The sequence below is a fragment of the Phalangium opilio genome, unplaced genomic scaffold, assembly GCF_054372755.1.
Source record: "Phalangium opilio isolate 3A_F unplaced genomic scaffold, DU_Popi_V2 ptg000017l_1, whole genome shotgun sequence".
NCBI lineage: Eukaryota > Metazoa > Arthropoda > Arachnida > Opiliones > Phalangiidae > Phalangium > Phalangium opilio.
The window spans coordinates 7,877,914-7,902,202 of NW_028324151.1; the positions used below are offsets into that span (position 1 = coordinate 7,877,914).

At 33.7% G+C, this 24,289-nt stretch overlaps 1 protein-coding gene across 3 annotated transcripts in view; it reads right to left on the reverse strand.

The window, feature by feature from the left end:
- Positions 1-2,068: 2,068 nt before the first annotated feature.
- Positions 2,069-24,289, reverse strand: part of LOC149702899 (dual oxidase maturation factor 1-like) — a 57,039-nt gene continuing 34,818 nt past the window's right edge. For all 3 annotated transcript variants that reach the window (XM_089866827.1, XM_089866828.1, XM_089866829.1), the window contains 6 exons: positions 21,626-21,760; positions 21,467-21,529; positions 21,217-21,370; positions 10,479-10,690; positions 4,211-4,745; positions 2,069-3,550 (listed from right to left, as the gene is read on the reverse strand). In XM_089866827.1, coding sequence (XP_089722953.1) covers positions 3,469-3,550; positions 4,211-4,745; positions 10,479-10,690; positions 21,217-21,370; positions 21,467-21,529; positions 21,626-21,760 — 1,181 coding nt within the window. In that variant the 3' untranslated portion in view covers positions 2,069-3,468. The remainder of the gene's footprint in view (positions 3,551-4,210; positions 4,746-10,478; positions 10,691-21,216; positions 21,371-21,466; positions 21,530-21,625; positions 21,761-24,289) is intronic.

A 24,289-nucleotide genomic window follows, 5' to 3' on the forward strand; every position in this document is an offset into this window, starting at 1 on the left:
TATTAGGGAGAAGGTATAAATTCGCCACATTTCCAGCTTTTTCTCCAGTCCAAACGTAGGTCCGGAGTTAATCCCCGCCTCTAAATTACAACCAGCATCTCATTGGTTCGTGAAAACTCACGTCAGCGCGACGCGAATGACGAAAATTACGTATTTTCCGACAGAGGAGAGGCGAAATAGCCCAGCCTACTTTTACTCCCCCCCCCCTTGTATTTCGAAAGGGGGACTGGGACTATGGCGTGCAAATACTTAGGCATCTTATACCTTCTCCCTAATAAACTAGATATCGCTTCTTGATTATACCTTAAAAGAACCGCTTTTTTTCTAAATATAAAAGGAAAAATATTAAAAAAAAAATAAATGATCTATTATTACAAAATAATTAGCATTTAATTAGTCTTAAAACGAGGACTACTACGCCATCCGCCATTGGTTTACGTTCGAAAGTTGTTTTTTCTTTCTTTTTTGAGTGGCCTTATGTGCCACACTTTATAACCTATTAATTTACCCAAATTTTACCACATATTTCCACATTTTCCACTAATACGATTGTGATCTTGATAATATAAATTATTTCTCCGTGGTTTTGTAACTTTCAGTCTTAAGATGTCATAATATCGTACTTATCCATTCTTAGACGCGAATTTAATTTGACCTTTTTATAAATTTGGCCATCTTGACAACTTTACGACCCAGACTTGATATAATTTTAACGAATCTCTGAATTTCATTTTTTAAGGCTTAAAGGGATAGTATCCATCATTATAACTGACATTTTAATTTTTACTGAACGTTCTAAATTGGATTTTTGAACTTCTGACGTAATTTCATCCGTCCTCTTGGTTACGAGTCACGAGCCTCGTTTTTGGCGAATTAGCACGCTTTTATATTTACACAGACGCTGATTGGTTAAACCAAACCAGACCTAAAACACATATTCCATCTAGCAGGTTGAGAAATAAGGGTTTATTTTTTTAATTGACCAATAGAGCCCAAGCACTTGAATTATAGTGGGCATTGGCCACTTAAGTCTGAACTAACCTTAGAACGTTTTTAAATAATTAAATGGCCACAAGACCAGTAGACCCCCAAGCATTTCATTTTTAAAGTACCTGGTCTAACTAATTTTAAAGTAGATATTTGTCCAGGGCAACTTCACGTTCACCCATTGGCTATTTACAATTGCTGCCCCGCCCCACCGAACCTTTGACATCACTTCTACCGAAAACCCAACTTCCGGAAAGATTCGGGAGCTTGTAAAATTGTAATATAACTACTACTCCGAATAGCACCCCAGTCAATAGCAAGGGACTAGGTTTGAGGACTATACCTTTAAAAACTTTTAAATCTGATTTAAAAACTTCACTAAACTCGTCAGGCGCCACGAGTTTAGTTGTAGATAAGGCGAAATTTGACGATTTAAAGTGTAACTCACGCTTTTAAAACCTGATCCACTTATCGTGCAAATATTTAAAGTTTTTTTCTCTTTTTTTTTTAATTTTATTTTTTGGGAGTTAATCTGTGAAGCGGTATCTTTATTTGAACCTTTTTTAATGAACCGAAACACGTACAATTCGGCTATGGGATGTCCCGACGAGGTTAAGAGATCCATCTTAAAGGACAGGTGACAGAATATTATCTAGAAAATGAGTGAACTAAATTTCGCTAAACAGAATTTCTAAGACCAAAACAAATAGGCTGGATTTTGGTAAAATAAAATCGGGCTTAGTATTCAATCAGGGATAGATTTAATTTTAGAAGTAGGAATGGAGACTCCGACTCATAGCCTAGTATAGAGCCCCTCCCTCCAACACGAAACGAAAAGTTTAAATTATCTTATTGGCTCACTTAAACTACGTTTTGATGACGTTGCTGATGGGGACGGCGAAAAATACGTAATTCCTTTTTTACCTCTGTCGCTATGACCCGCCTCTTCTTTCATACTCCCCCCGTCCCGTGGAGGGGGGTCCGGGACTTTGACGCGCGCCCAGATTACTCTGTTCTCCATTCCTACTTCTAAAATTAAATCTATTCCTGGCAACAATAACAATGAAATAGACTTGTTCCTGGTAAAATAAAAATAGGTTTAGCAACAAACGAAGAAATAGGCTTGTTGTTAACGAAATAAAAATAGGCTTAATTAGTAACATAAACACAGAAAGTTCTTCTTTTTTCAAGTTATTTAATCAATCACAATTCGGTTTTACATAACAAAACACATAGTAATGAAAGAGATAGCTTTTAGAAGGGCTAATTATAATTAACCTAGTTAATAACTTAACCCTACCATATTTAATCTAATTTTAAATTATTTTTCCCCAATTTTTAGAAATTTTGATAATTTGTTTTTTTCATTATTTTAATTCGAATTTCTGATTTTTTTTTTTCTTAAAATTAAATTTTAAATTCTCGACTAGTTAAAATTATACACACGTAACGGAATATTAATTAATTAATGTGGGAAAGAATTTTTAAGGGGACAAGTTTTTTATAATTATTATAAATTACACAATCACATACTTTACGGCTTTTTTAAACAAAAATGGTCTTAAAAATAATTAAAAGAAAAAAAAGCTCGAAAAGTCTTTAGCTACTGTAATTAACGCTTTAATTCAGTTAAAATTAACTCAATTAACCCTCATTCACAGCAGAGGGATGAAGGAAGGCTTAAAAATGGCAGTTCTATAAAATTATTACAAGCAGTTCATAAAATTAACATTTCTAGTTTAATACGCGAGTCTTTCAATTCGAAAGTTCAATTAAAAGTTCAATCACAGTTCATTATAGTTTGATTATTTATTATTTTTATCCACCATTATTGTTGTCACGTTTTCTTCACACACAATCTTCAAAATTAATTATTTTTTATTTTTTTTAATTAATTAAAATGTGTTCTTAATTCTTTAAAATTCACATACTTTCAATTCTTTGGCGTTTTATGGGTTTGTTTTGAAAACTTTTCACACGTTCACATAAAGCGGCAGTGTTTGGGTTTTTCATAAATTAATAATAATTAAAAATAAGTTCGTAGGAAAAAAAGTTAATCATGGACTTTTTGAATTGGTTTTCTTTTTTGGCAGTTTGTGTAATTTTTCTTTTTTTGACGCGGTTTATTCACGATTAATTTTTGTTTTTAAACACGACTTTAATACGAGATCGACGTTAATTTATTTAACAATTCATTCCACCTTGAATTTGCTATACCGTCAAAGCTATTATCTAACTTAATAGTTAGATCTAGACTTTGTTATAGCGTCGCATATTTAGCTTGGAATGAACTGTCCTTTAAAGGTGTTGTTGCAGTACGCCATTGGAACGCGTACTTACATGGTTGTTTTTGGAGACATTTGTCGACCCGATCACGTCGTTATGTTTCAAACGAAATTATTAATGTGTTCACCACGAAGAAAATTATTTCTTTTTATTCTTTTTTAGCGTTGAATTATACGCTATTTATACTAATTACGTTCACCATAATGCCGCCGAATGAATGTCTATGTTAACTTCTTTCGAATACGTGCCCGAATGACTTGGCATGACTGGTGACCTTCTGTAATTAATATTAATTATGATTAGTTTAATTTTTCAAGTTTCAAAATTTGTAGTCCCTATGCGAAGGAGATAATAGAATTTAAAGGGATATGGCTTTCAGGGAAACTTGGAATTACTTAATGTACACTGACAGGGAGCGGGACTACGTACTGACCAATTTAAAGATCGCGACACATTTCTTGTTGTGAAATTTTCGGACCATTTTTTTAAATATGTTTCATCAAGGATAGATTTAATTTTAGAAGTAGGAATGGAGAACAGAGTAATCTGGGCGCGTTCATAGACCCGGACCCCCTTCCACGGGACGGAGGGGTATGAAAGAAGAGGCGGGTCATAGCGACAGATGTAAAAAGGAATTGCGTATTTTTCGCCGTCACCGTCAGCAACGTCATCAAAACTTACTTTAAGTGAGCCAATAAGATAATCACTAACTTTTCGTGAAGGGAGGGGCTCTATACTGGGCTATGAGTCGGACTGAAGTAAATACCAACCGTTTTCCATTCCTACTTCTAAAATTAAATCTATCCCTGGTTTCATATTACCGTGAAAATTGTATGCCACATAATTGGCCAACAAATAACTATTCTAACTATCTCTAGGAGGCTAAGCCAGCGTTGTGCAATATCGTAACTTAAATATTTGTCAAAAATGTACTCACCGATTAACGTTAAACATGGCAGCTGATGTTTTTCTTTGCGCTTCCTTTTGCGTGTATTTCTCGAAATGTTGCAAACTGACCGCCCGTTTACCATCGACGATGGTACTTCCATCGTCGCTAAGCCTATCCTCCTCAAAGGCTTGGTTCTCGATGCCTTTAGCCCCGATATCGTTCGTTGTTTCTGAACTATTATCCGAGCCCGTTGTCGTTGTCGTCGTTTTGGGCTCTGTGTTACTACTACTGTCGTTATTACTCTCTTCTTGTCTGTGGGCTTCCACTAATTCCTCGATGGACGTCGCCTTGGCGCGTGATCTCCGACACGTTGTTTGGTATATTTGAGGGGTAACGTGTGATTGTAACGAACTGCTGCTCGTACTGGCGCTACTGTTTGAGTGTGGCATTTGCTTTAGTTGGTCTTGACCCACGAAGTACCTATAAGGCGTGTCGTAGTCAACTTCTAAGATGGTTGAGAAGGTGTTGGGGTATAGTGTATCCAATATGGCCACCGCTGCTCCTACCACGAACGCTATAATACCTGGGAAATAGATTAAGGGGTCAAAGGTTAGTTCAAGTACGCTAATTTGATATTTATAGGGTGGAATTCAAAAACTATAAATGTAGAACAATGAACGAAAAACTGTAATACTAAGTATTTGGGCAATAATTTTTCTGACTTTAAATATCAATTTATCCAAAATATTTTAAATGTTAAAAAATTTAATATGTTATTTATTATTGTTTATTGATGAATATTTTAATATAATATAATAGGCATTTTAGGTTAGTTAACTTAAAATTGTTTTGAGAATCAAGCCCATTTAATTATTGATATTTTCGATTTAAACATTGAAAATTTCCCATAATTTAAGTAATTTTTTAAACATTTTAGGTATCATAAAGTCAGCTTAATTAGCGTAAAAATTCGTCGAACTTAATATTAAAGTTGGAGGCTTTCGAAATTTGCACCTCTCAAATTAACAATTAATTCATTATTCATATATATCAGTCAATGTCAGTAGGTTATGTAACTAACCATGCCTAACCATTACATGACCGTCGAATAGTTTTAATTGGCTATTAAGGGTTTTTTTATAGACTTTTTGTCACACTCCACCCAGAAAGTATGGTTGTAAATTTTTTTGGTAAACCTTGATGTATGACCTACACAAAGAGCCCAACCTCTTTTTTTTTTTTAATTTTGAAAATTGTTGAATTTTACACTCTCTGTCGATTATGGGGAATTATAATTCGAAAACCCCTTTCAAATTAAACAATCCATGCCTATTTTAATTTAATGGAAAATCGAGAGTTCGGCCATGCGAAACTTCTGGGTCCCCAGACAAGTTTCCGTCGATTTTTTTGTTAAGTTTTTTCTAGGACGGGTTCAAAATAAATAAAAAGCCTTTATTTATTTATTTATTTGGTAATTGTTTATTTACAAATAAACATTAAGGTCTGGAGTGGAATAAACTTATTATGGTGGCGAATATTTTTTTACGTGTTTTGGTGCAATATCTCCATTAAACTTCATAAAAATATTTATGTAATATATATATATATATCAACACCGAATGATTTATATCAAAGGAAATTCACTGTTTCCGCACGAAAGTGTGCGGTGTTAAAAAGTGTTGTTTAGTCTAGGTTTTTATTAAGTTTATGGGCATATCGTGTCGTTGTACCGTTTCTAAAGGGACTCTTAATCTCTCCCAAGAACGTTGAGCTAACTATTAAGAACCCATATAAGACCTTAGAACCTTTAAATATATAATCAGGGATAGATTTAATTATAGAAGTAGGAATGGAGAACAGAGTAATGTGGGCACGCGTCAAAGTCCCGTACCCCCTTCCCCGGGACAGAGGGGATGAAAGAAAAGGCGGGTCATAGCGACAGAGGTAAAAAGGAATTGCCTATTTATCGCCGTCCCCCTTCAGCAACGTCATCAAAACGTAGTTTAAGTGAGCCAATAAGATAATTTAAACTTTTCGTTACGTGTTGGAAGGAGGGGCTCTATACTGGGATATGAGTCGGACTTAAGTAAATACTAACCTTCTCCATTCCTACTTCTAAAATTAAATCTATCCCTGATATAATTAAACTGTAGTTTTACTCCCAAATAATCAAGCTATAAGTTTAATTTTAGACAAGTAAAAGTTATTTGATGAAAATACTTAATTTGGTTGTTTAAGTATTCCTTTAAGATGATATATTGCTCAGTACGTAATTTTAAGTTAAATATCTGTTGCATCAGGAATGCATACAGCCAATAGGAATTCTTGTGTAACCATCTTCTCAACGTATCTAGGTGGATTTTGTATGAAGAGATAGACTAATCATTATATCATCTTGCACCTTGGGCGCGCGCCTGACCTGAAGTTACTACCAACCAAAGAAATCAGGTCAGAATTAAGAGGCGTGACTTTTAGTAAGTTCTCAAGCACGGTCCACAAAACCCGCATAGAAATGAATATGGAATATATATATGGGGTCACAATGATTCCTGTTATCTGTATGTATCCCTGTGGTTCCATTATATTTAAGTTGTAAATATTCGAAGGTAAGAGTTAAAGCAAGTTTGAGAAGAAAAACATGGCCTAGATTGAACTTCTTTGACTGTGGCACGTGTTGAGTACGTGGATTGAATTTAAAGATGGAAGATTTTAGTTTATTTTTAAGCTCCTTTTTGTTGATTTTTCTTAATTTAATTTGTCAAGTTTGATTAAAATTGTTTTTGTTTGATCAAAAACTAGTTAGTCGGCATACCGATGTATATTCTCAATTGTGAATCGTGATTGTCACAATATCCAACACTTTTTTTTCAAAGGGGGTGTGAAAGTATATTCTAAAAATAATTTTTGTTCACTAGTTTTGTAATATATATTTAAATTTTTGAAAAAATTACACAAATTGGTTAGGTCAGTGAGCTTTAAATTTAAAGTAGAATTGCAACCTGATATATTATTGAGTAAAATTTTGAACGACACCGTAATATCTTTGTACAGGGAATTCGAGAGTGAATAGCTCCTCTTTTTGACATCAGTATACAGGGTGTTTCTGATGAGTTTGCCAGAAATTAAAGGGTGCTTTCTTTTGGTCAAACTGAGTGGAAAGTGCATCAAAGAACATGGGGTCTACAACATTTAGTTGCGGAGATATTCGCTTCCAAACATTTTTGGCCCCTAAAACGTGGAAATTGTGACTCATGTGAAGTCATAACAACCTTCAATTGTCTTCAATTTAAGCTCGTTATTAAACCTTTATCTAGATTGTATACTTGTTTATTTTAACCCTAAACATCACCTCAGAATTAAAATAAATGTATTTCATTTCAACAAAACTTAAAAAAATCCTTGACCCTAAAAAATCAGACTTGTAATTTCGAAATTTAATCTTTTTGAAGACCTTATCATTAAAGAGACCCATTAACCCAAAGCAACATTATGGAATTTCCTTAAACACTTCGCAATTAAAATTTATCGTTAGGTAGTAGCTATGATTTAATTAATTTTCTAATCTTAATTTTTAGAATCCAAGTATAAATTAAGGGGGATATTCTTTGGGAAATCGATTTTTGAGTCGAAAATGTAACTTCTATCTCCATTTTACCACAAGGGACACTGTTTTCGAGTTATGATTTGACTTTATTTTAGGGATGACCCCTTAATTAATTAAATTTAAGGGGTCACCCCTAAAATACTTTGACCAATCTTAACTCGAAAAGAGTGGCCCTAAGGAGAAATTTTCATAGAACTTCGACTCAAAATCGCCCAAAGAACATCCCCTTAACCATGCTATCCCTTTTTCTTCTCAGTTTTTAACCTTCTTAAAAATGCAACTGAAAACTTTCCCTCTCATCTCATCTCGACTCTTTTAAAAACATTGTTTTAAACCCTAAGCCACGATTCAACTTAACTAACCCAATAGCAGACGACACAGACTAGTATATTGTTACATCCCAATAGAGAGTTAGGAAATTGGCACGCTTAATTACGCTAGATGAACCGATAGAAATAAAAGTAAGGCATTAGCTGGCCTTTTTGAAACTGGTCATTATTGTACAGATACAGTAGTTAAAAAATCTTTTAAGGGAGATAGAGAGAGGTTTATGGGTCAAACCATCCTCTATTGATTTAAACGAACAATGTAATCGAAGTAAAGTTAACCATCTATACTACATACTCGACCTTAGAATGGACCAAATTTTGGGAAGCAAAACCGGATTTTTACTATCGAAAAATAACCCATCTGAAAGTGTTTAAACTATCCTAGTAAAGAGTTAGCGTCAGGGCTTAGGATTTCGGAAATTATCTAGGTATGTTCCCTATACTGTTTGGGATGATTTAGGAAAACGGGATTTTATTATAACTATTGGTATTAAATCTTTTCGAGATTCATTCTCAATTTCGTCGCATTCTTCGTGAGTAAAATGATTGTCGGAAAGTAGATTAACCAATAAGTAATAATAAAGATATCTAGATTTGTAATTACAGGGTGTTTTTGAAAGGTCTGTTAGATATTAAGGGTGGAGTGGATGTTCTTAAGGCGATTTCGAGTCCAAAATGTTCTACAACATTTTGCATTAAGGGACACCGTTTTCAGGTTACGTTTGGAATGTTTTAGGGATGACTCCTTAATAATTAAGTTAGAAATCATTGTCTTAATCAGTTTCTTAATTAAATGTAAGGGGTTATCCATAAAATACTGCAAACATAACTTGAAAACGGTGACCCAGATGACAAAATGTCATAGAAAACTTTCGACTCGAATTTGTCTGAATTCCCAAAGAAGATCCCCTTAATTTCTGACAGACCCTTCAGAAACATATGAGTAGCTGACCATAAGATAAAATAACCCTTCTTTGCTAAAATATCTCGTTTTAGCCCTAGTATTTAAGAGTTTTTGCAAAATGTAACGATATTATTCAAGATTGGCATATAATAAATAAGTGACCTTTATCCATCTGACCCAACGTTCCAAGCTAACTAAATATTAAGCTGAAATTGCATGTTTCACTTATTAAGGCACTGTTCAACTTCAAATTAATCTACTTCTTAGTGACCGGTAAAATGAAACCCATTGAAAAAAATAAAGAAAAAAGGATTCACGTCTTACAGAATTTGCAAAGGGTGATACTTTATAGCTTTTTAGTATTATTTCAACGCCCTGTTTTTTTAAGAGGTTGATATTCATTTGCACGACGTTGTTATATAACTAGGCATTTCTAACTGAAAGAGAAGGGTCAATTCTTTTTGTAATTATTATCGAAACTAGACTGACAACTGGCTGGCTATATTACCTCGCATATCTATGGGCGTTAACTAGTTGTTACATTGAAGCGAGTTAGCTAGCTTAGGGTGTCTTTTTTAAATAGCGTAATTGGGCTAACCCCAAAGGGTCTTCTTATACATAACATGCTTTATAATGGTCGGGTGTTAATGTATGACCATTGGGGTTTCTTTTTTCTATCTTTTTTAGTGCGATTTTTCACGCCATTGTTGATTTATTTATTTCAAATAGGTGGGATTGACTATCATCTGTGTTTCCAATAAGTTAAATTATAATTACATGTTTAACTTTAAAGAATGAATAGGGTTTTGAGAATCTGTTAAGTTAAGTATATATAAACTGCACCCAAACCTGAGAGGCGTTGATTATTCAATATTTTAAAATTTTGGTAATGAGGTATACCATAGAAAATGGTTATGTGTAGATAAATATTCATGAATTATAAGTAAATTTAGAAAATTCTAGTCTCATAATTTTCATACTTAAATATGCCATTGGCGTTCCAACGTTACCGAATATTAGGAAAAAGCTATGAAATTATAAGCTAAAATTGGAAAGAAGAGTGATACAATGTTATTTACTTCACTTAATATTTAAAAATGTGTCAGTTTAAGGCTTTTTTATGTATTAAAGATGTCCTTTTCTTTGAGGTCCCTGCTTTCTAAATTTCGGTGCCTATTACCCTGTGTTTATCCCTTTTTCCCTTATTTATTTTTGAAATTTGGTGGAAGCCCTGATTACTACCGCTCCCTTTTGAATTATTTTAAAATTTGTCGAATACCAAGTTAATTTTTTAATTAGTTTCAAAAAAGCATGGGAATCTGGTATTTCTTAACCTAACCCTTGCGCCGTTTGGCAAGATTTTCAAATTATTAATTCCATTGAGTGTAAAATTCTTATTTCGTAACATTTTTTGTTTGACCTTAATACCTAACCAAAAACTTTCAATTTCGAAATGAAGAAAATGAACTTTGAACTTACCAGCTGCCAGCAGCAACCAATAGCACCATCCATATCTGAAAGTGACTGTTCCACCTTCGAATTGTATGGCTAGAGGTTTTCTGGGTAATAGCACCGCGTACAGGGCGTTGGTCATTACCATAACCGCGCCGGTCAGTTGCATGATGTAGGCCCCGTACCTCGGCACTGAACACAGTAGAACGTTCATCAGTAACCACAATGCGAACGCCGTCCTGTCAAAGACATTAAAATAAACAATCGAGTTAAAAGAAATATTCAGGTCATATTGTCAATTTCGTGATGACATTCGCTACTGAAAAATAAAGTTGAAGGCTTTTTTCATTTCTTTTTGTAACCCCTAATTGAAATTTTATGCGGGTATGGTGATAGTCCAAGCTTTCTTTACTCGCATGGCCTCGTGTAAAATAGAAAGTGTTTAGAAATGGAATGAATTGGCACCTGTTCGTACCGTAGGCCTATACTGTTTGAAAAATGGCTGATAGATCAGGAAGAATGTACCATAGCAAAATTTGTGGTGTTGAAAATAAACCCACCAGCACACAAGTGTGCAAAGATATTTTGATACTACACTTAAATTCTCATAATGAAGTAACCAAACCCTGTTTTTCTTGTCCTCCGTTTATGACGTGTTTAACTATAAATTCATTAGAGATGTTCCATAAGTTTGTCACTGGTTAATGAGAGCTTGTCATGAAGTGACGTAGGTCATAGATTCGAGGTAAAGCGACGCCTAGTGAGGGCTGTCAAAGGCTTACTACAGACTAAATAGGAAGATGGAAGTCCTGCAAAATTAACCACCGAGTGTAGGACTTCAATTCTGGTTTGTCGTTCTCGAACTAGCTCGAGCTGTAAGTCTCCAGCATTACCATGTATAGGAAGCGTCATACTTATGGAACATATCTTATAAAATTATGGTGTTTAACTTATAGAGATTGGAATTTATTACGTTGGATGGACCCAAATAAGACAATTTCTAAACATTCTCCTTTTACTTATTTCATTGAAAAGTGCATGACGTAGTAAATGGTGGTATACTCGTATCTTTGAAAAGTCGTGATGTTTTTATGTAATAGTGAAAGAATTAAGGATTTGGAATTTTGTAGTTTTTGTTGATAGCTAGCCGTATCAGACACGATTATTATTACTTAGGAAGCTCGATTTGTGTAAAACGACCGACCGACCGACCGAGCTACCTGTTAGGTAGTCGGTATTAAATTTCGATTGTAATCGTACGTTACATCATACTTCTTTTATGTACGTTGATTATGAAGGTGTACTCTATGTGTGCCGCGTTGAAAATTTTTTCTAATCTTTTTATTTTGGACAATACTAGTGTTCTTCGTGTAATCTCACGTTTGCGTTGGTTTGTCTAGATGCGGGGTTTTTTTCTTTATTTTTATTCAATGGTGATTGTTTTATGAATTTAAAGGCTGGGTGAAGTTTGTTATTAAAATTTACTCCATTTTTTATCGTGATATTTGCTTTACAAATGAAATTATTTAGAATAAGTATCAATTTTGTTTTTGGCTTATTTGTGGTGAGAATAGAACTTTACTTTAAACTTTGAAATAATTATCACTTTATAGCCTCATTTTAATTAAAATAAAAAACATTTACAATCTGGGCCTTTCTTTTAAAAATATTAAAGTGCTAAAAGTTCGAAATATAATTGAAATTTATACTTTTTCTAAGAATTAATCATCGATTTAAAAATTAACTTCATCTTCCCTTTATAAAAAAATATGGGAAAAACCACTCTAAGCCGCAATATCTCGATTCTCTAGTCAAAACAAAAGATTCTACAATAGAATTTTGTAAATAACGTGAACGCCTATTTTTTTTAAATTAATATTAAGTAGGACAAAATCATAATCCTCTTTTCGTTTTCTTCCAAACTTTTTTATTACATCAAAATAAAAGAACCCTTTACCTAATTTTGATTAATAGACCTGTGTGAATCGAATTAGTTAAATAATATTAATTTTCTAAGAAAGCAGCTCTTTAGCAGTTAGCCTTAAAAACGATTTAAAGCCCATAGTTCATAAATCGATTTCTCACGTTGATCAATTAGTTTTGTTATCTATTGAATTTATTTAAACATATTTGATTATTGAGACATTTTAATAATAAGTATCGCAACTTTGAACGGATCTATTTGGTCACTATTACTGTGTGTTTCTGATAGGTCTGCTATAAATTAAGGTCGATGTTATTTGGGCGATTTTGAGTCAGAAATGTTCAATGACATTTTGATGTTCGGGCCACTGTTTTCAATTTAAAATTGGAGTATTTTACGGATGACCCCTGGAAGATTATGCTAATTTAATGAAACACTCCAGTCTTAACTTGAAAACAGTGGCCTGGACGGCAAAATATCATAAAACATTTTCGACTCGAAATTGATTTGCCAAAGAACATCCTCCTTAATTTATGCCAGACTTATCAGAAACATAACAAAAAAAAAACTGCCCCATATTTAAGGTATTTACATGTGCCCGACAAGCTTAACTCTATCTTATGCAAGATTCCATGATTGTAAAACGACGTTACTTAAATCGAAAGAAATAATTTATCTCGTAAAAATTTTAAAATTTAGACTAAAAAAATCTAAGGGGAAGAAATCGACTTTCACTTTTCGTTATGGGGAGGCAAGAAATCTTAATTTTTTTGAAGGTATTCGTCAAGCATGGACGGATATCTGGGCTTCTTCGTTCTGGAGTTTCTTAATTTTTATTCTTTTTTTCTTTTCCCAATGGAAAATATGCTTAGGCCTAATCTAGCGAATGCGAAGGAGGGTGTTTAGCGTCAGCGTGTACACGTCGTTTGTAATTATTTCACCCGTTTATGTCATTGATTGCGTTCATGGCAACTCCGTTTTCACTTTTATTTACTGCGTCGTATTTTTTTCTTGACTCTTCCGCGTGATTGGCGAGATGTGTCAGGGTTGTCATATTACTAAGCCTAATTTAGATGAAATTCCCGTTACTAATTTCTAAATTGGAAGTGTTGAAATTATTTTGAGGACATCGTAATGAAATAGACAAAAATATTCATGAAGGACTTTGGCTTAATTTTAGTTTCTTAAGCCATGTTCACACGCACACAGGTTGGAAACCGGTTGAGAGCGATTCAAAACGCTTCCATAGATAAGGATATTTCACCTGGGATCAAACTTGTTTTCAGGGATATTACTTGCCTTAGCCAGGGAGAGAAAGGGAGAAGCCGCCTAATGCTAACAGAACTCGTATCTAGCGGGTAGGGGTTGAAAACGGGGGTATGAAATACTATGTTCTCTCTCTCTCTACCTTGGGTCATTCGGTGGATCATTGAGCATGCGCGAATAGTCGCTACATGAGATAAAAACTTTGGATTTTGCGCAGTAGCGCTCGCGGTGGCCCGGGCGATACTACCCCCGTTGGCTGGGAAATTTACTTCCCCCACCCAAAAGAGAGACACCTCGCGCTATTCACGCGGCATCTCCCTTTCTCTCCCTGCCTTAGCAGACAACACCAAATGAAGTCCTAGCAGACAGCACTAATAGAGGCGTATTCATGTGGTGGGAACCGAGTCTGTTGTATACAGGGCCGGAAATAAGGAAAATCTCTTATAAGACATGTGTCTAGTGACGCCCCCCCCTTTTTGACTGGAAACATTATAGGACATGTGTCCAGTGACGTCCCCCCCTTTTTGACTGGAAACATTAGACATTGTCCACTGGAGTGTGTAAAAATAGTGTCGCATCTTCATAGTCAAACTATGAAAACCTCGGAAAATTTATTGGTCAAAATGTCCAGTAAATTTTTAGAAAAATTATGGGACATTTTAAAATTTTATTGGACAATGTCCAGTGTTCTGTGCTTATTTCCGGCCATGGTTGTATATGAACGATATATATTTAGATAAATTGAAATGTTTGCTATACTTATGTTGAAAAATTGCTCACAATATATGTCTTGTAAATACCTTAAAAATCTTCTAAGCTTTGTTTGCCATTTAATGGTTTCAAAAAATACTTAAAAACTTTCACTTTCAATTGGCAATATTTACAAATTTTCCTAGGGACGCGCGAAGGTACGCGTCTTACACCACGTGACTGGTTTTCAATCAGTCTAGCTAACGAAAGTGTTGACCCACATTCCTACCATCCGCCGAGTAGCTAGCTATCTAGCTAGTCCACACGTTTTTCCCGTTTAAAACATTTTCGCCATGCACAGCGTGTGCCGTAAGGGGAATCTCGAACTCAATCCATTCAAAATACGATAGGGGGTGCATGCGCAGTTAAAGAAACCCCTCTCTATTTAATTGTACTTAAAGTTTAGATAATAATAATAAAAAAATTCCCCCAATTCTTTTAGGACCCTGAGGCCAAGACGGGTTTTTTTTCTTTAAGGATAAGTAAAAAAAAGACATTACGGACTCTGGGAAGATCACTTAGATCACCAATAAGAGGAAAAAAATTATGAGTTATAGAGAATTTGTCAAAAGGAAAATGATCGTGATTATGATTTTTTTTTTTTTTTTTGAGGAAATGAATATCATAACGGCTTATATTTTAGGAGGAACTTGACATTCGGTTTCTGCTTGTCGATAATGAATTTGGGATTTTCTTTATCAATTAAAGGCACCCTTTCCGGCAAAGAACTTTTTAACTGACTAAACTGACTGACTGATTGGAGGTTAGGCTTTTTAATTGAGGAAACTTTTGTCTGGGAAATATTACAGTTCTGTTACAACGGGCCGCGATTTTGTGTAAGGTCCGTTTTGTTACGTTATTAAATGTGTATTAGAGAGGATTAGTGATACTCGGAGATGTTTTTTTTTTCTTAATATAGTGATGATTTAATAACTAATTTATATGTTTATTAAAATGTGTTGTGATTAGGTTAGGTTTTAAGTAGCTTAAGATGCAGTTTTCTCAAATGAATTTAGCTCTATCCCTTTTCGATTTGCTCTTGCTAATACAAAATTGTGTAGAACAGGGTTCATACAAAACTGGAAAACCTGGAAAACTCAGGGAAATAAATTGTTGACTAAAAATTTATGGAAAACTCAGGGAAATAAATTGTTGACTAAAAATTTATGGAAAACTCAGGGAAATAAATTGTTGACTAAAAATTTATGGAAAACTCAGGGAAATAAATTGTTCACTCTAAAATGCAGGCAAAACTGAGGATAATTAATAATTATTAGTCAAATTCAGGGAAAACCTTTAAAGTTGTGAGGATTGAAAGGGTTGCCCCAACTAAATATAAACAAATATGGACTTGCACCTGGAAATATATGGGGAAATTCTCAGAAATCTCAGGGAAATCGGTTTCCCAAAAGTTGTATGAATCCTGGTAGAAACAAACCGATGGTTTTGTTTAACTAAATATTAACATCAGTTAAAATTAAGTCTTAAGACCTTGAAACGTAAATATAGTAATTCAACCAAAATGATTTTGTAACGATCGAAGCTTGATATTTCCTATGTAATGATTGACGTATCGTTATAACTTCCAAATTAAACACTATTATTTAACTGCTATGTTACCGTGAGAAACAACACGCACACGGAGCAGTTGATAAAATATTGCGAGAAATAATTAAGATTCTTAGGCCTAGCTTTCATTGGATAAAACATATAGAAATTTATCTAGAAAGATCGCAGCGTACAAATTTGCTTCTGAAACAATATAAAACTTTGTATAGTCTATTCAATCAAAGCATGAAAGATATATTTCACAATTATTAAATTTAACGAGCTGGTTATAAGGAGGAAGTAATGACGCAGATGAGCTAAATGATATATTAGTGCCACCACAAAAATTATTATCTACTACTAAGTGACATAAGTAAACATAAATTATTCATAGGGTTTGTTTTACGGAAGTAACATCGCAGATAAGTCAATTGATATTAAATTATTAGTCCACGAAAATTAATATTTATTGGTATTGGTATTAGAGCCAAGTTGACATGATATAATATTCGTTACTTATCTGGTTTTCTATGGAATAAATTTCAAACTGTATACAGGGTGTTTCTTGTACGTCTGGCATGAATTAAGGGGGTTGCTATTTGGGAATTTTGAGTCAAAAATGCTCTGTGACATTTTGCGCTGAGGGCCACTATTTTTGAGTTATGATTGTCCGGAGTATTTTACCGATGACCCCTTAAATCTAATTAAGAATAGGAAGGACAATGATTTCTAATTTAATTAAGGGGTCATCCCTAAAACAGTCCAATCATAACTCAAAAACAGTATTATAGAACATTTTCGACTCAAAATCAATTACCCTAGAACATCCCCCTTAATTTATGCTGGCCAGACTTATCATAAACACCCTGTATAAACTTTGAAAAGACCCACATATGTCATTATAGACTAGATTTAAATCATTTACTAAAAAACCCCCTCCTTGTCTTAAATTTTAAAGTCTTTTTGAATCGTTATCTTATATTTCATTTCTCTGAAAAATTCGTCTCTCGCAATTTGATATATAAAATATAATATAATATATAACCAAATGGAGCACTAAAATAATACTAAGTTTTAATTTAATGAAACTCTATACCAGGGCTGGTGCAAATGGAAACTCCCTTAGGCATGCATCCCCGACAAAACTTGGCCCAGACACGCAAAGTTATCTAACTCGTAAGCAATTTAACGTTTTTAATCTTGATTCTTGAAATGAAACAAACCTTCCATTTTAAAACGGGTTAAAGCCTTTACTAATCGGTCCGTTTCTAAGGTTGAAATTTTAACTACACGTTTAGACTACTTTGTTCGCGATTTTAACACTAATTAACCTTAAAAAGACGAGCCGCTAGTTTAACCGCGGGCAATTTGACATTAAGCGCGAGAACTAAAGACACACCACCTTTTTTTGCACCCTTAGGTATTGAGAGACAGAAGTAAATTCAATCGACGTTGTCGTTTTTTTTTTTTAATTTTTGGGAGTTTGATTAATTAAAATTGACTTACTGACTTTGAGGAGGAAACTGGTTAGGGAAATGTACTAACTAGTATGAAAATAGAGAATTTATTAAATGGTCAGGGTAAATTAATTCCAGATATTTGAGTACCTTTAAGTTTAAGGATAATTAATTCAGGAAATTAAGAGTTCCTTTAAGTTTAAGGATAATTAAGGAAATTAAGAGTGACTTTAAGTTTAAGGATAATTAATTAAGGAAATTAAGAGTGACTTTAAGTTTAAGGATAATTAATTAAGGAAATTAAGAGTGCCTTTAAGTTTAAGGATAATTAATCCAGGAAATTAAGAGTGCCTTTAAGTTTAAGGATAATTAATTCAGGAAATTAAGAGTGCCTTTAAGTTTAAGGATAATTAATTCAGGAAATTAAGAGTGCCTTTTAGTTTAAGGATAATTAATTCAGGAAATTAAGAGTGCCTTTTAGTTTAAGGATAATTAATTCAGGAAATTAAGAGTGCCTTTAAGTTTAAGGATAATTAATTCAGGAAATTAAGAGTGCCTTTAAGTTTAAGGATAATTAATTCAGGAAATTAAGAGTGCCTTTAAGTTTAAGGATAATTAATTCAGGAAATTAAGAGTGCCTTTAAGTTTAAGGATAATTAATTCAGGAAATTAAGAGTGCCTTTAAGTTTAAGGATAATTAATTCAGGAAATTAAGAGTGCCTTTAAGTTTAAGGATAATTAATTTAGGAAAGTACCTTTTAGTTTAGGGACAATTAATTTAGGAAAGTACCTTTTAGTTTAGGGACAATTAATTTAGGAAAGTACCTTTTAGTTTAGGGACAATTAATTTAGGAAAGTACCTTTTAGTTTAGGGACAATTAATTTAGGAAAGTACCTTTTAGTTTAGGGACAATTAATTTAGGAAAGTACCTTTTAGTTTAGGGACAATTAATTTAGGAAAGTACCTTTTAGTTTAGGGACAATTAATTTAGGAAAGTACCTTTTAGTTTAGGGACAATTAATTTCGGAATAATGGAAAATTAATTCAGTTTTAAGTTCAGGGACAATTAATTTCGGAATAATGGAAAATTAATTCAGTTTTAAGTTCAGGGACAATTAATTTCGGAATAATGGAAAATTAATTCAGTTTTAAGTTCAGGGAGAATTAATTCGGGCAATCAACCTGGCTACAAATATCCAAAATATTATAGCGACATTGAATTTTCGGAAAAGTAGGGCGATTATACCAAAACAAAAAGACACATATATATAACTTCGATTTCATTTTTTTCTGATAACGCTTAAAGGTATATTTTAAGCGCAAAATTGGGGGAGACCTACAAATCGACACCGGAAGAGTTTTTGTTATCATTTTTTAATTTCATCGTCGTTTCTTTAAAGTTTTAGGGCGTTAACTCGCATTAAAAAAAGCGAAACATTTCATCCAAGGGTCTTTCTTTATGATTCAAAGCCTCGGGTACATTTCGCGAAACCAAAAACTAGTCTAGATTGATTAACTCTCTTACTACAGTATCTCTAGTTGCATTTTCTTAAGAGATATTTTGCATAAATATTTAATCAAATGTAGTAAATTAAAGAAATATCCAGAACGGATATATTGTATTTCTTATCAGTGTAATATATTAATTGTGAATTTGACTTGGTTCATAGGATATGCTCCATAAGTTTGCCACTGGTTAATGAAAGCTCGTCATGAAATGACTTAGTGTAACCAAGAAGCGATATCTAGTTTATTAGGGAGAAGGTATAAGATGCCTAAGTATTCGCGCGCCATAGTCCCAGTCCCCCTTTCAAAATACAAGGGGGGGGGACGTAAAAGGAGGCCGGGCTATTTCGCCTCTCCTCAGAAGGAAAATACGTAGTTTTCATCATTCAATCTCGCTGACGTGAGTTTTCAAGAACTAATGAGATGCTGGTTGTAATTTAGAGGCGGGATTAACTCCGGACCTACGTTTTTACTGGAGATAAAGCTGGAAATGTGGCGAATTTATATCTTCTCCCTAGTAAACTAGATAACACTTCTTGGCGCTGTAAAATGCCTACAGACTAAATAGGAAGATGGACTACAAAACGGATTGTAGTCAATTCTGGCGTCGTTCTCCAACTATCTCCCACCCAGTAAGTCTCTAGCATTAGTGTCATACTTATGGAAAAATATCTCATAAACTTATGGTTTACCTTTAAATCTTTTTTCATAGTAAACAGCGTCTCAACTTTTTACTTTTAATTAGGGGTGCTTGAATATAAATTATGAATTTAATCATTTTCGATTTAAATGCGTGGGAAAGACTAGATCTTTGACGATGGTTAATGGTTTTGCGCTTACTATTGTGAAGAAATGACACGTCATTATCTTAGTAGTAAAATATGATCGTTAAAGGCATTTAAAAAAACCGCATTTTTGTACAATTTACTGAAGATAATTAAGAACTTGATTGCGTAAAAACGTGTGGGTTTCTATCAATGATAGTTTTAATGAGGACATGACCGATCCTAAGACCGACGGCTAAGACATTGAAGGAACCCATTGAAAGATTTGTTTACTTGAATTGTGGGTTATATAGGCTTAACCAAAGACGATATGAGGTTAAATACAGTTCTTATAATGTAGACACGCTTAAAGGCCGACTTCCACCGAAAAGGGTTCTTACGAACTGAAAACCGTGCATCGATTCTTAACAATAGAGCGACCGTGCCAATTTTCGAGTCCCCACTGGGGCAAAATTTGGAGGGGTTCTTACGAACTGAAAACCTTGCTATGCGGGTTCTTACGAACTGAAGATAAACAATAGAAAGTCTCTTAAATATTTTATTCCCGATTTTTACGACCCTCTGAAGGAAAATATCTATTGTTTATCTTCAGTTCGTAAGAACCCCCGTATCAAGGTTTTCAGTTCGTAAGAACCCCTCAAAATTTTGTCCAGCGGGGATTCGAAAATCGGCACGGTCGCTCCATTGTTACTCTCGATGCACGGTTTTCAGTTCGTAAGAACCCTTTTCGATGGAAGTCGGCCTTTAATGATATACAGTGAAGAAAAAGTAATTTGTTTTTAATTATTTGAAAGAGATTGAGCAATATATTTTGAAAGGTTTTGTCAACCCCGGTCAAACCTTATAGGATGTCAGAGACAATGTTCTGTGATATCGTATTTTTTCCTATCATTTTGAATTTAGTGATGTCCGCTATCGTAAATTAGGTTAACTAATGTCGATATCGAAGTTTTATTAAAACCGACACCGGTTTTAACCGATTATTTAAACTCGACGAGATAACCGATTATTTAATTCAATGAAATCGATATCGAACGATTTTTACCGATTATTAACCGATAAATCTGTAAATTAACCTAGAACCGACGATTAATCGGTAAAATTTGTAAATTAACCTCCAACCGATTAATCGGTAATAATTGGTTAATAAAGCTTGTACTGATTGATTGGTAAAAAATCTATAATTTATGCTCGAACCAATTAATCGGTAAGTTAACCTTGAACCAATATATCGATTAAAGTGCCATATCGGTCACCGATACCGATATCATATCGATTTGTACCTATCACTAATTTTGATTAACAAACTCAAATTGCACCATTGAGTTTAACGCTACGTTCCACATTGAAATTTCAGCTGGTAAGAAACTGTAGTGGAGGGATACTATCTAGTAAATTCTAATAGAGAAAATAGTAATCGCTGATAATTCAAGATGGGAACGAATGTTTAGGTTTGACTTAATTGATTCTAACATATATTGCTCAATCTCTTTAAAGATTCATTAAAATAAAGCAAAATCTGACTTACCACAAGAGTATATACGTATAATAACCGGCTAATCGATACCGCCTCCCCCAAGAAAATCCTTCAATATCTTGGCTGAGGTATTCGGCTATTGTGAGAATGGGGAAAGGTAATCCTTTCACTAAAGCTTTTCTGTATTCGTCTTTAACTTGAGTAGCTAAATATCCGAAAAAAGATCAAAACAAACAAAGAATTCATTAACCTCTAGTTTAATAAGATTAATTTTGTTCTGAGGTCAAGAAAGGTCACATACCTCCTACCCAGTAGAATCTCTCGTTATAATTAATTTCTTCATTATGCCTATGAACAGGAGTGGCTAGAAGATAAAAGGATGTAATCAAAATTAGATTTTGGAATGTTAATTGTTTAAATTAAGTGTTGGGGTTAGGGTTAGTTTGAGGCTTACGCTTACCTTTGAGCGTAATGTTGACACTGTTAAGACCAATATGGACTCCTATATCTGCCGAAATTTTCTCTGTTGAGAAAGCGCGGTAGGGACTAGATATGGTGGCCACTCCGACTCGCCAATCCGAGCCAAAATTGGTAACTGTAATGGACAAAAATAGAAATATGGTTAATTGCCTGTTTTCTGCAGGGTTAATGTGATTTTAATATAGGCATATGCGTATCATTAAATATATTTAAATTAAGCGTGGAAACGGATGTTTTCTATATTGCGTCCTCTGGGATTATTTAAGTTAGTAATTATTTCATTAATTGATATAATTATTAACTTCAGCTATTTATGTTTCCAGGTCTTATATAGGACCATAGACAGGGTACATTGTACGATAATGTTATGGTTTGATATTGAAATTAGTTCCGTTTAAATCCGGTAAAGACTACAAAAGGCAAGACCCTAACAAAATTTTGTACTCTAATTTAGCCATATTAAATGCACCAAAAGTACATACTGGCTTCTTTTAAATTTCAAATGTTTTCTTTAATGTTGCAAGATTTTTTTACTTTTGTCTTTCGTTGTACATATTTAGAGATTAACAGCACAAAAATACGAAAACGGGAAATTTTCTAAGTTGATTAAAGAATTTTTCCCGGAAAATATGAATTTTGAAAAATATCAGAATTCCCAAGCAACATTTTAACATTTGTTTTGGAATTTTTTAGTTTATAATATATTAACCTCTGACTTTTCTAAAACAAACTCAATATTTAATCTTTGATATTTAATAAAGGCGTGCCATTTTAATTGCTTTAGTATTTGTTTAAACATTAAGTTAACTCGACTTAAGGTCAAAATACACGAAAACATTCAAACGAAGCGTCTATCGCTGACGTTTCTGAACACCCATCCCAGTCCCAGATTGTAAAAATATTTTTGATTTAGTCGACCTCGTTATACCAGGACAGTCTGGGTTAGTTTTTACAAGACTTACAGTAAAATAAACTTAAGTTTCAAGAACTTTCGACTCTGGAGATGAATCTGGAACCGTTATGATCTATCTACTCAATGATTCATGGTGAATTTATTCCCAACAAGATGTTTTTGTTTATGTCACAAAGAAGCGAGGACATGAATACCTAGCATCTTTGTTGTCACGCTAGGATAGGTACTCTCGATCTGGGGCTACGATCTAAACTTTCAAAGTTCTAAACTCACGGTCCAAGAACCCTAGGAAGTATTTGATTACGGAATAAGGAGGTTGATATGGTATTTTACAACGCATTAATCATTCATGCCTTGTTAGGGAAGTCATCCGAAGATGTTTTTATGTTGTTATTATTATTCATAATTGTTAAATTTGACACATTCCGTTCAGAATATATAGCAGGGCTCCTACGGAACCTGGATAAGTCAGGGATTTGGATAATGAGGCGGAAATGTTAGTGATATGTCAGGGATTTAAAATAATTTCCTAAAAAAAGTCAGGGGTTTTGTTTGATGTATAAAAGCATGTTTCGGGTAATGCTAAATATGGACCAGGTGTGATCAAGTGGGCTTAGAATGGTCGTTGATATTGGCAAAATTTGATCGGGTATATTGGCAAAATTTGATCGGGTATATTGGCAAAATTTGATCGGGTATATTGGCAAAATTTGATCGGGTATATTGGCAAAATTTGATCGGGTATATTGGCAAAATTTGATCGGGTATATTGGCAAAATTTGATCGGGTATATTGGCAAAATTTGATCGGGTATATTGGCAAAATTTGATCGGGTATATTGGCAAAATTTGATCGGGTATATTGGCAAAATTTGATCGGGTATATTGGCAAAATTTGATCGGGTATATTGGCAAAATTTGATCGGGTATATTGGCAAAATTTGATCGGGTATATTGGCAAAATTTGATCGGGTATATTGGCAAAATTTGGTTAGGAATGAACCAGTTTAGGACGGTTTTATTTCCACCTAAAACCATAGTTTTGCTTTTGTAATAACATATTAAAGTTTAACCAGTTTCAAAAGGGTCTGACTCAAATAAATTAACCCTTTTTCTAGCATAAATCACCTACCACTTGGTCTAGTCTAAGAAACGGAATTACAAGACCGAGAACATAATATTGAAATTTAATGTTGCAATAAATTAAAACCGAGCTCTTTTAAATTATTACCTAAACGTTACGGTTCATATAACATCTGGTCTTTTACACTTGAAAATATAAGTAAATTCAATAAAAATCGGTTTTATTATGAAAAACTTTGGGTATTAGATAAACTTTTTTTATAGATATTTAACTTATTGGAAAACCCCCTTAATTTGTAAATAAGGTCAAATTAAAATTACGAAAGGAGAAAGTGAAATTTAATTCGATGCTAGGGAATTTTAATATTTAATTTACGCGGTGTTTCTGTCTATATATAGACGTACATATATTACAAGAACATTATTTGGAAACTTATTTGGGAGTGTGTGTACTCGATGAACGAGACTTTAGACCTAGTTCCCTGGTTTTTCTTCATTTATTCCAATATGGAGAAAGTGATCAGCATAAGTTTAAGGACTTGCCTTGAGCCAGAGAAATTTTAGTACATTTATAGCGAAATAATTTATTTGGAAATTTTGAATTTTTGAAAAAGGAATTTGAATGTTTATATTCGATAGGGAAATATTT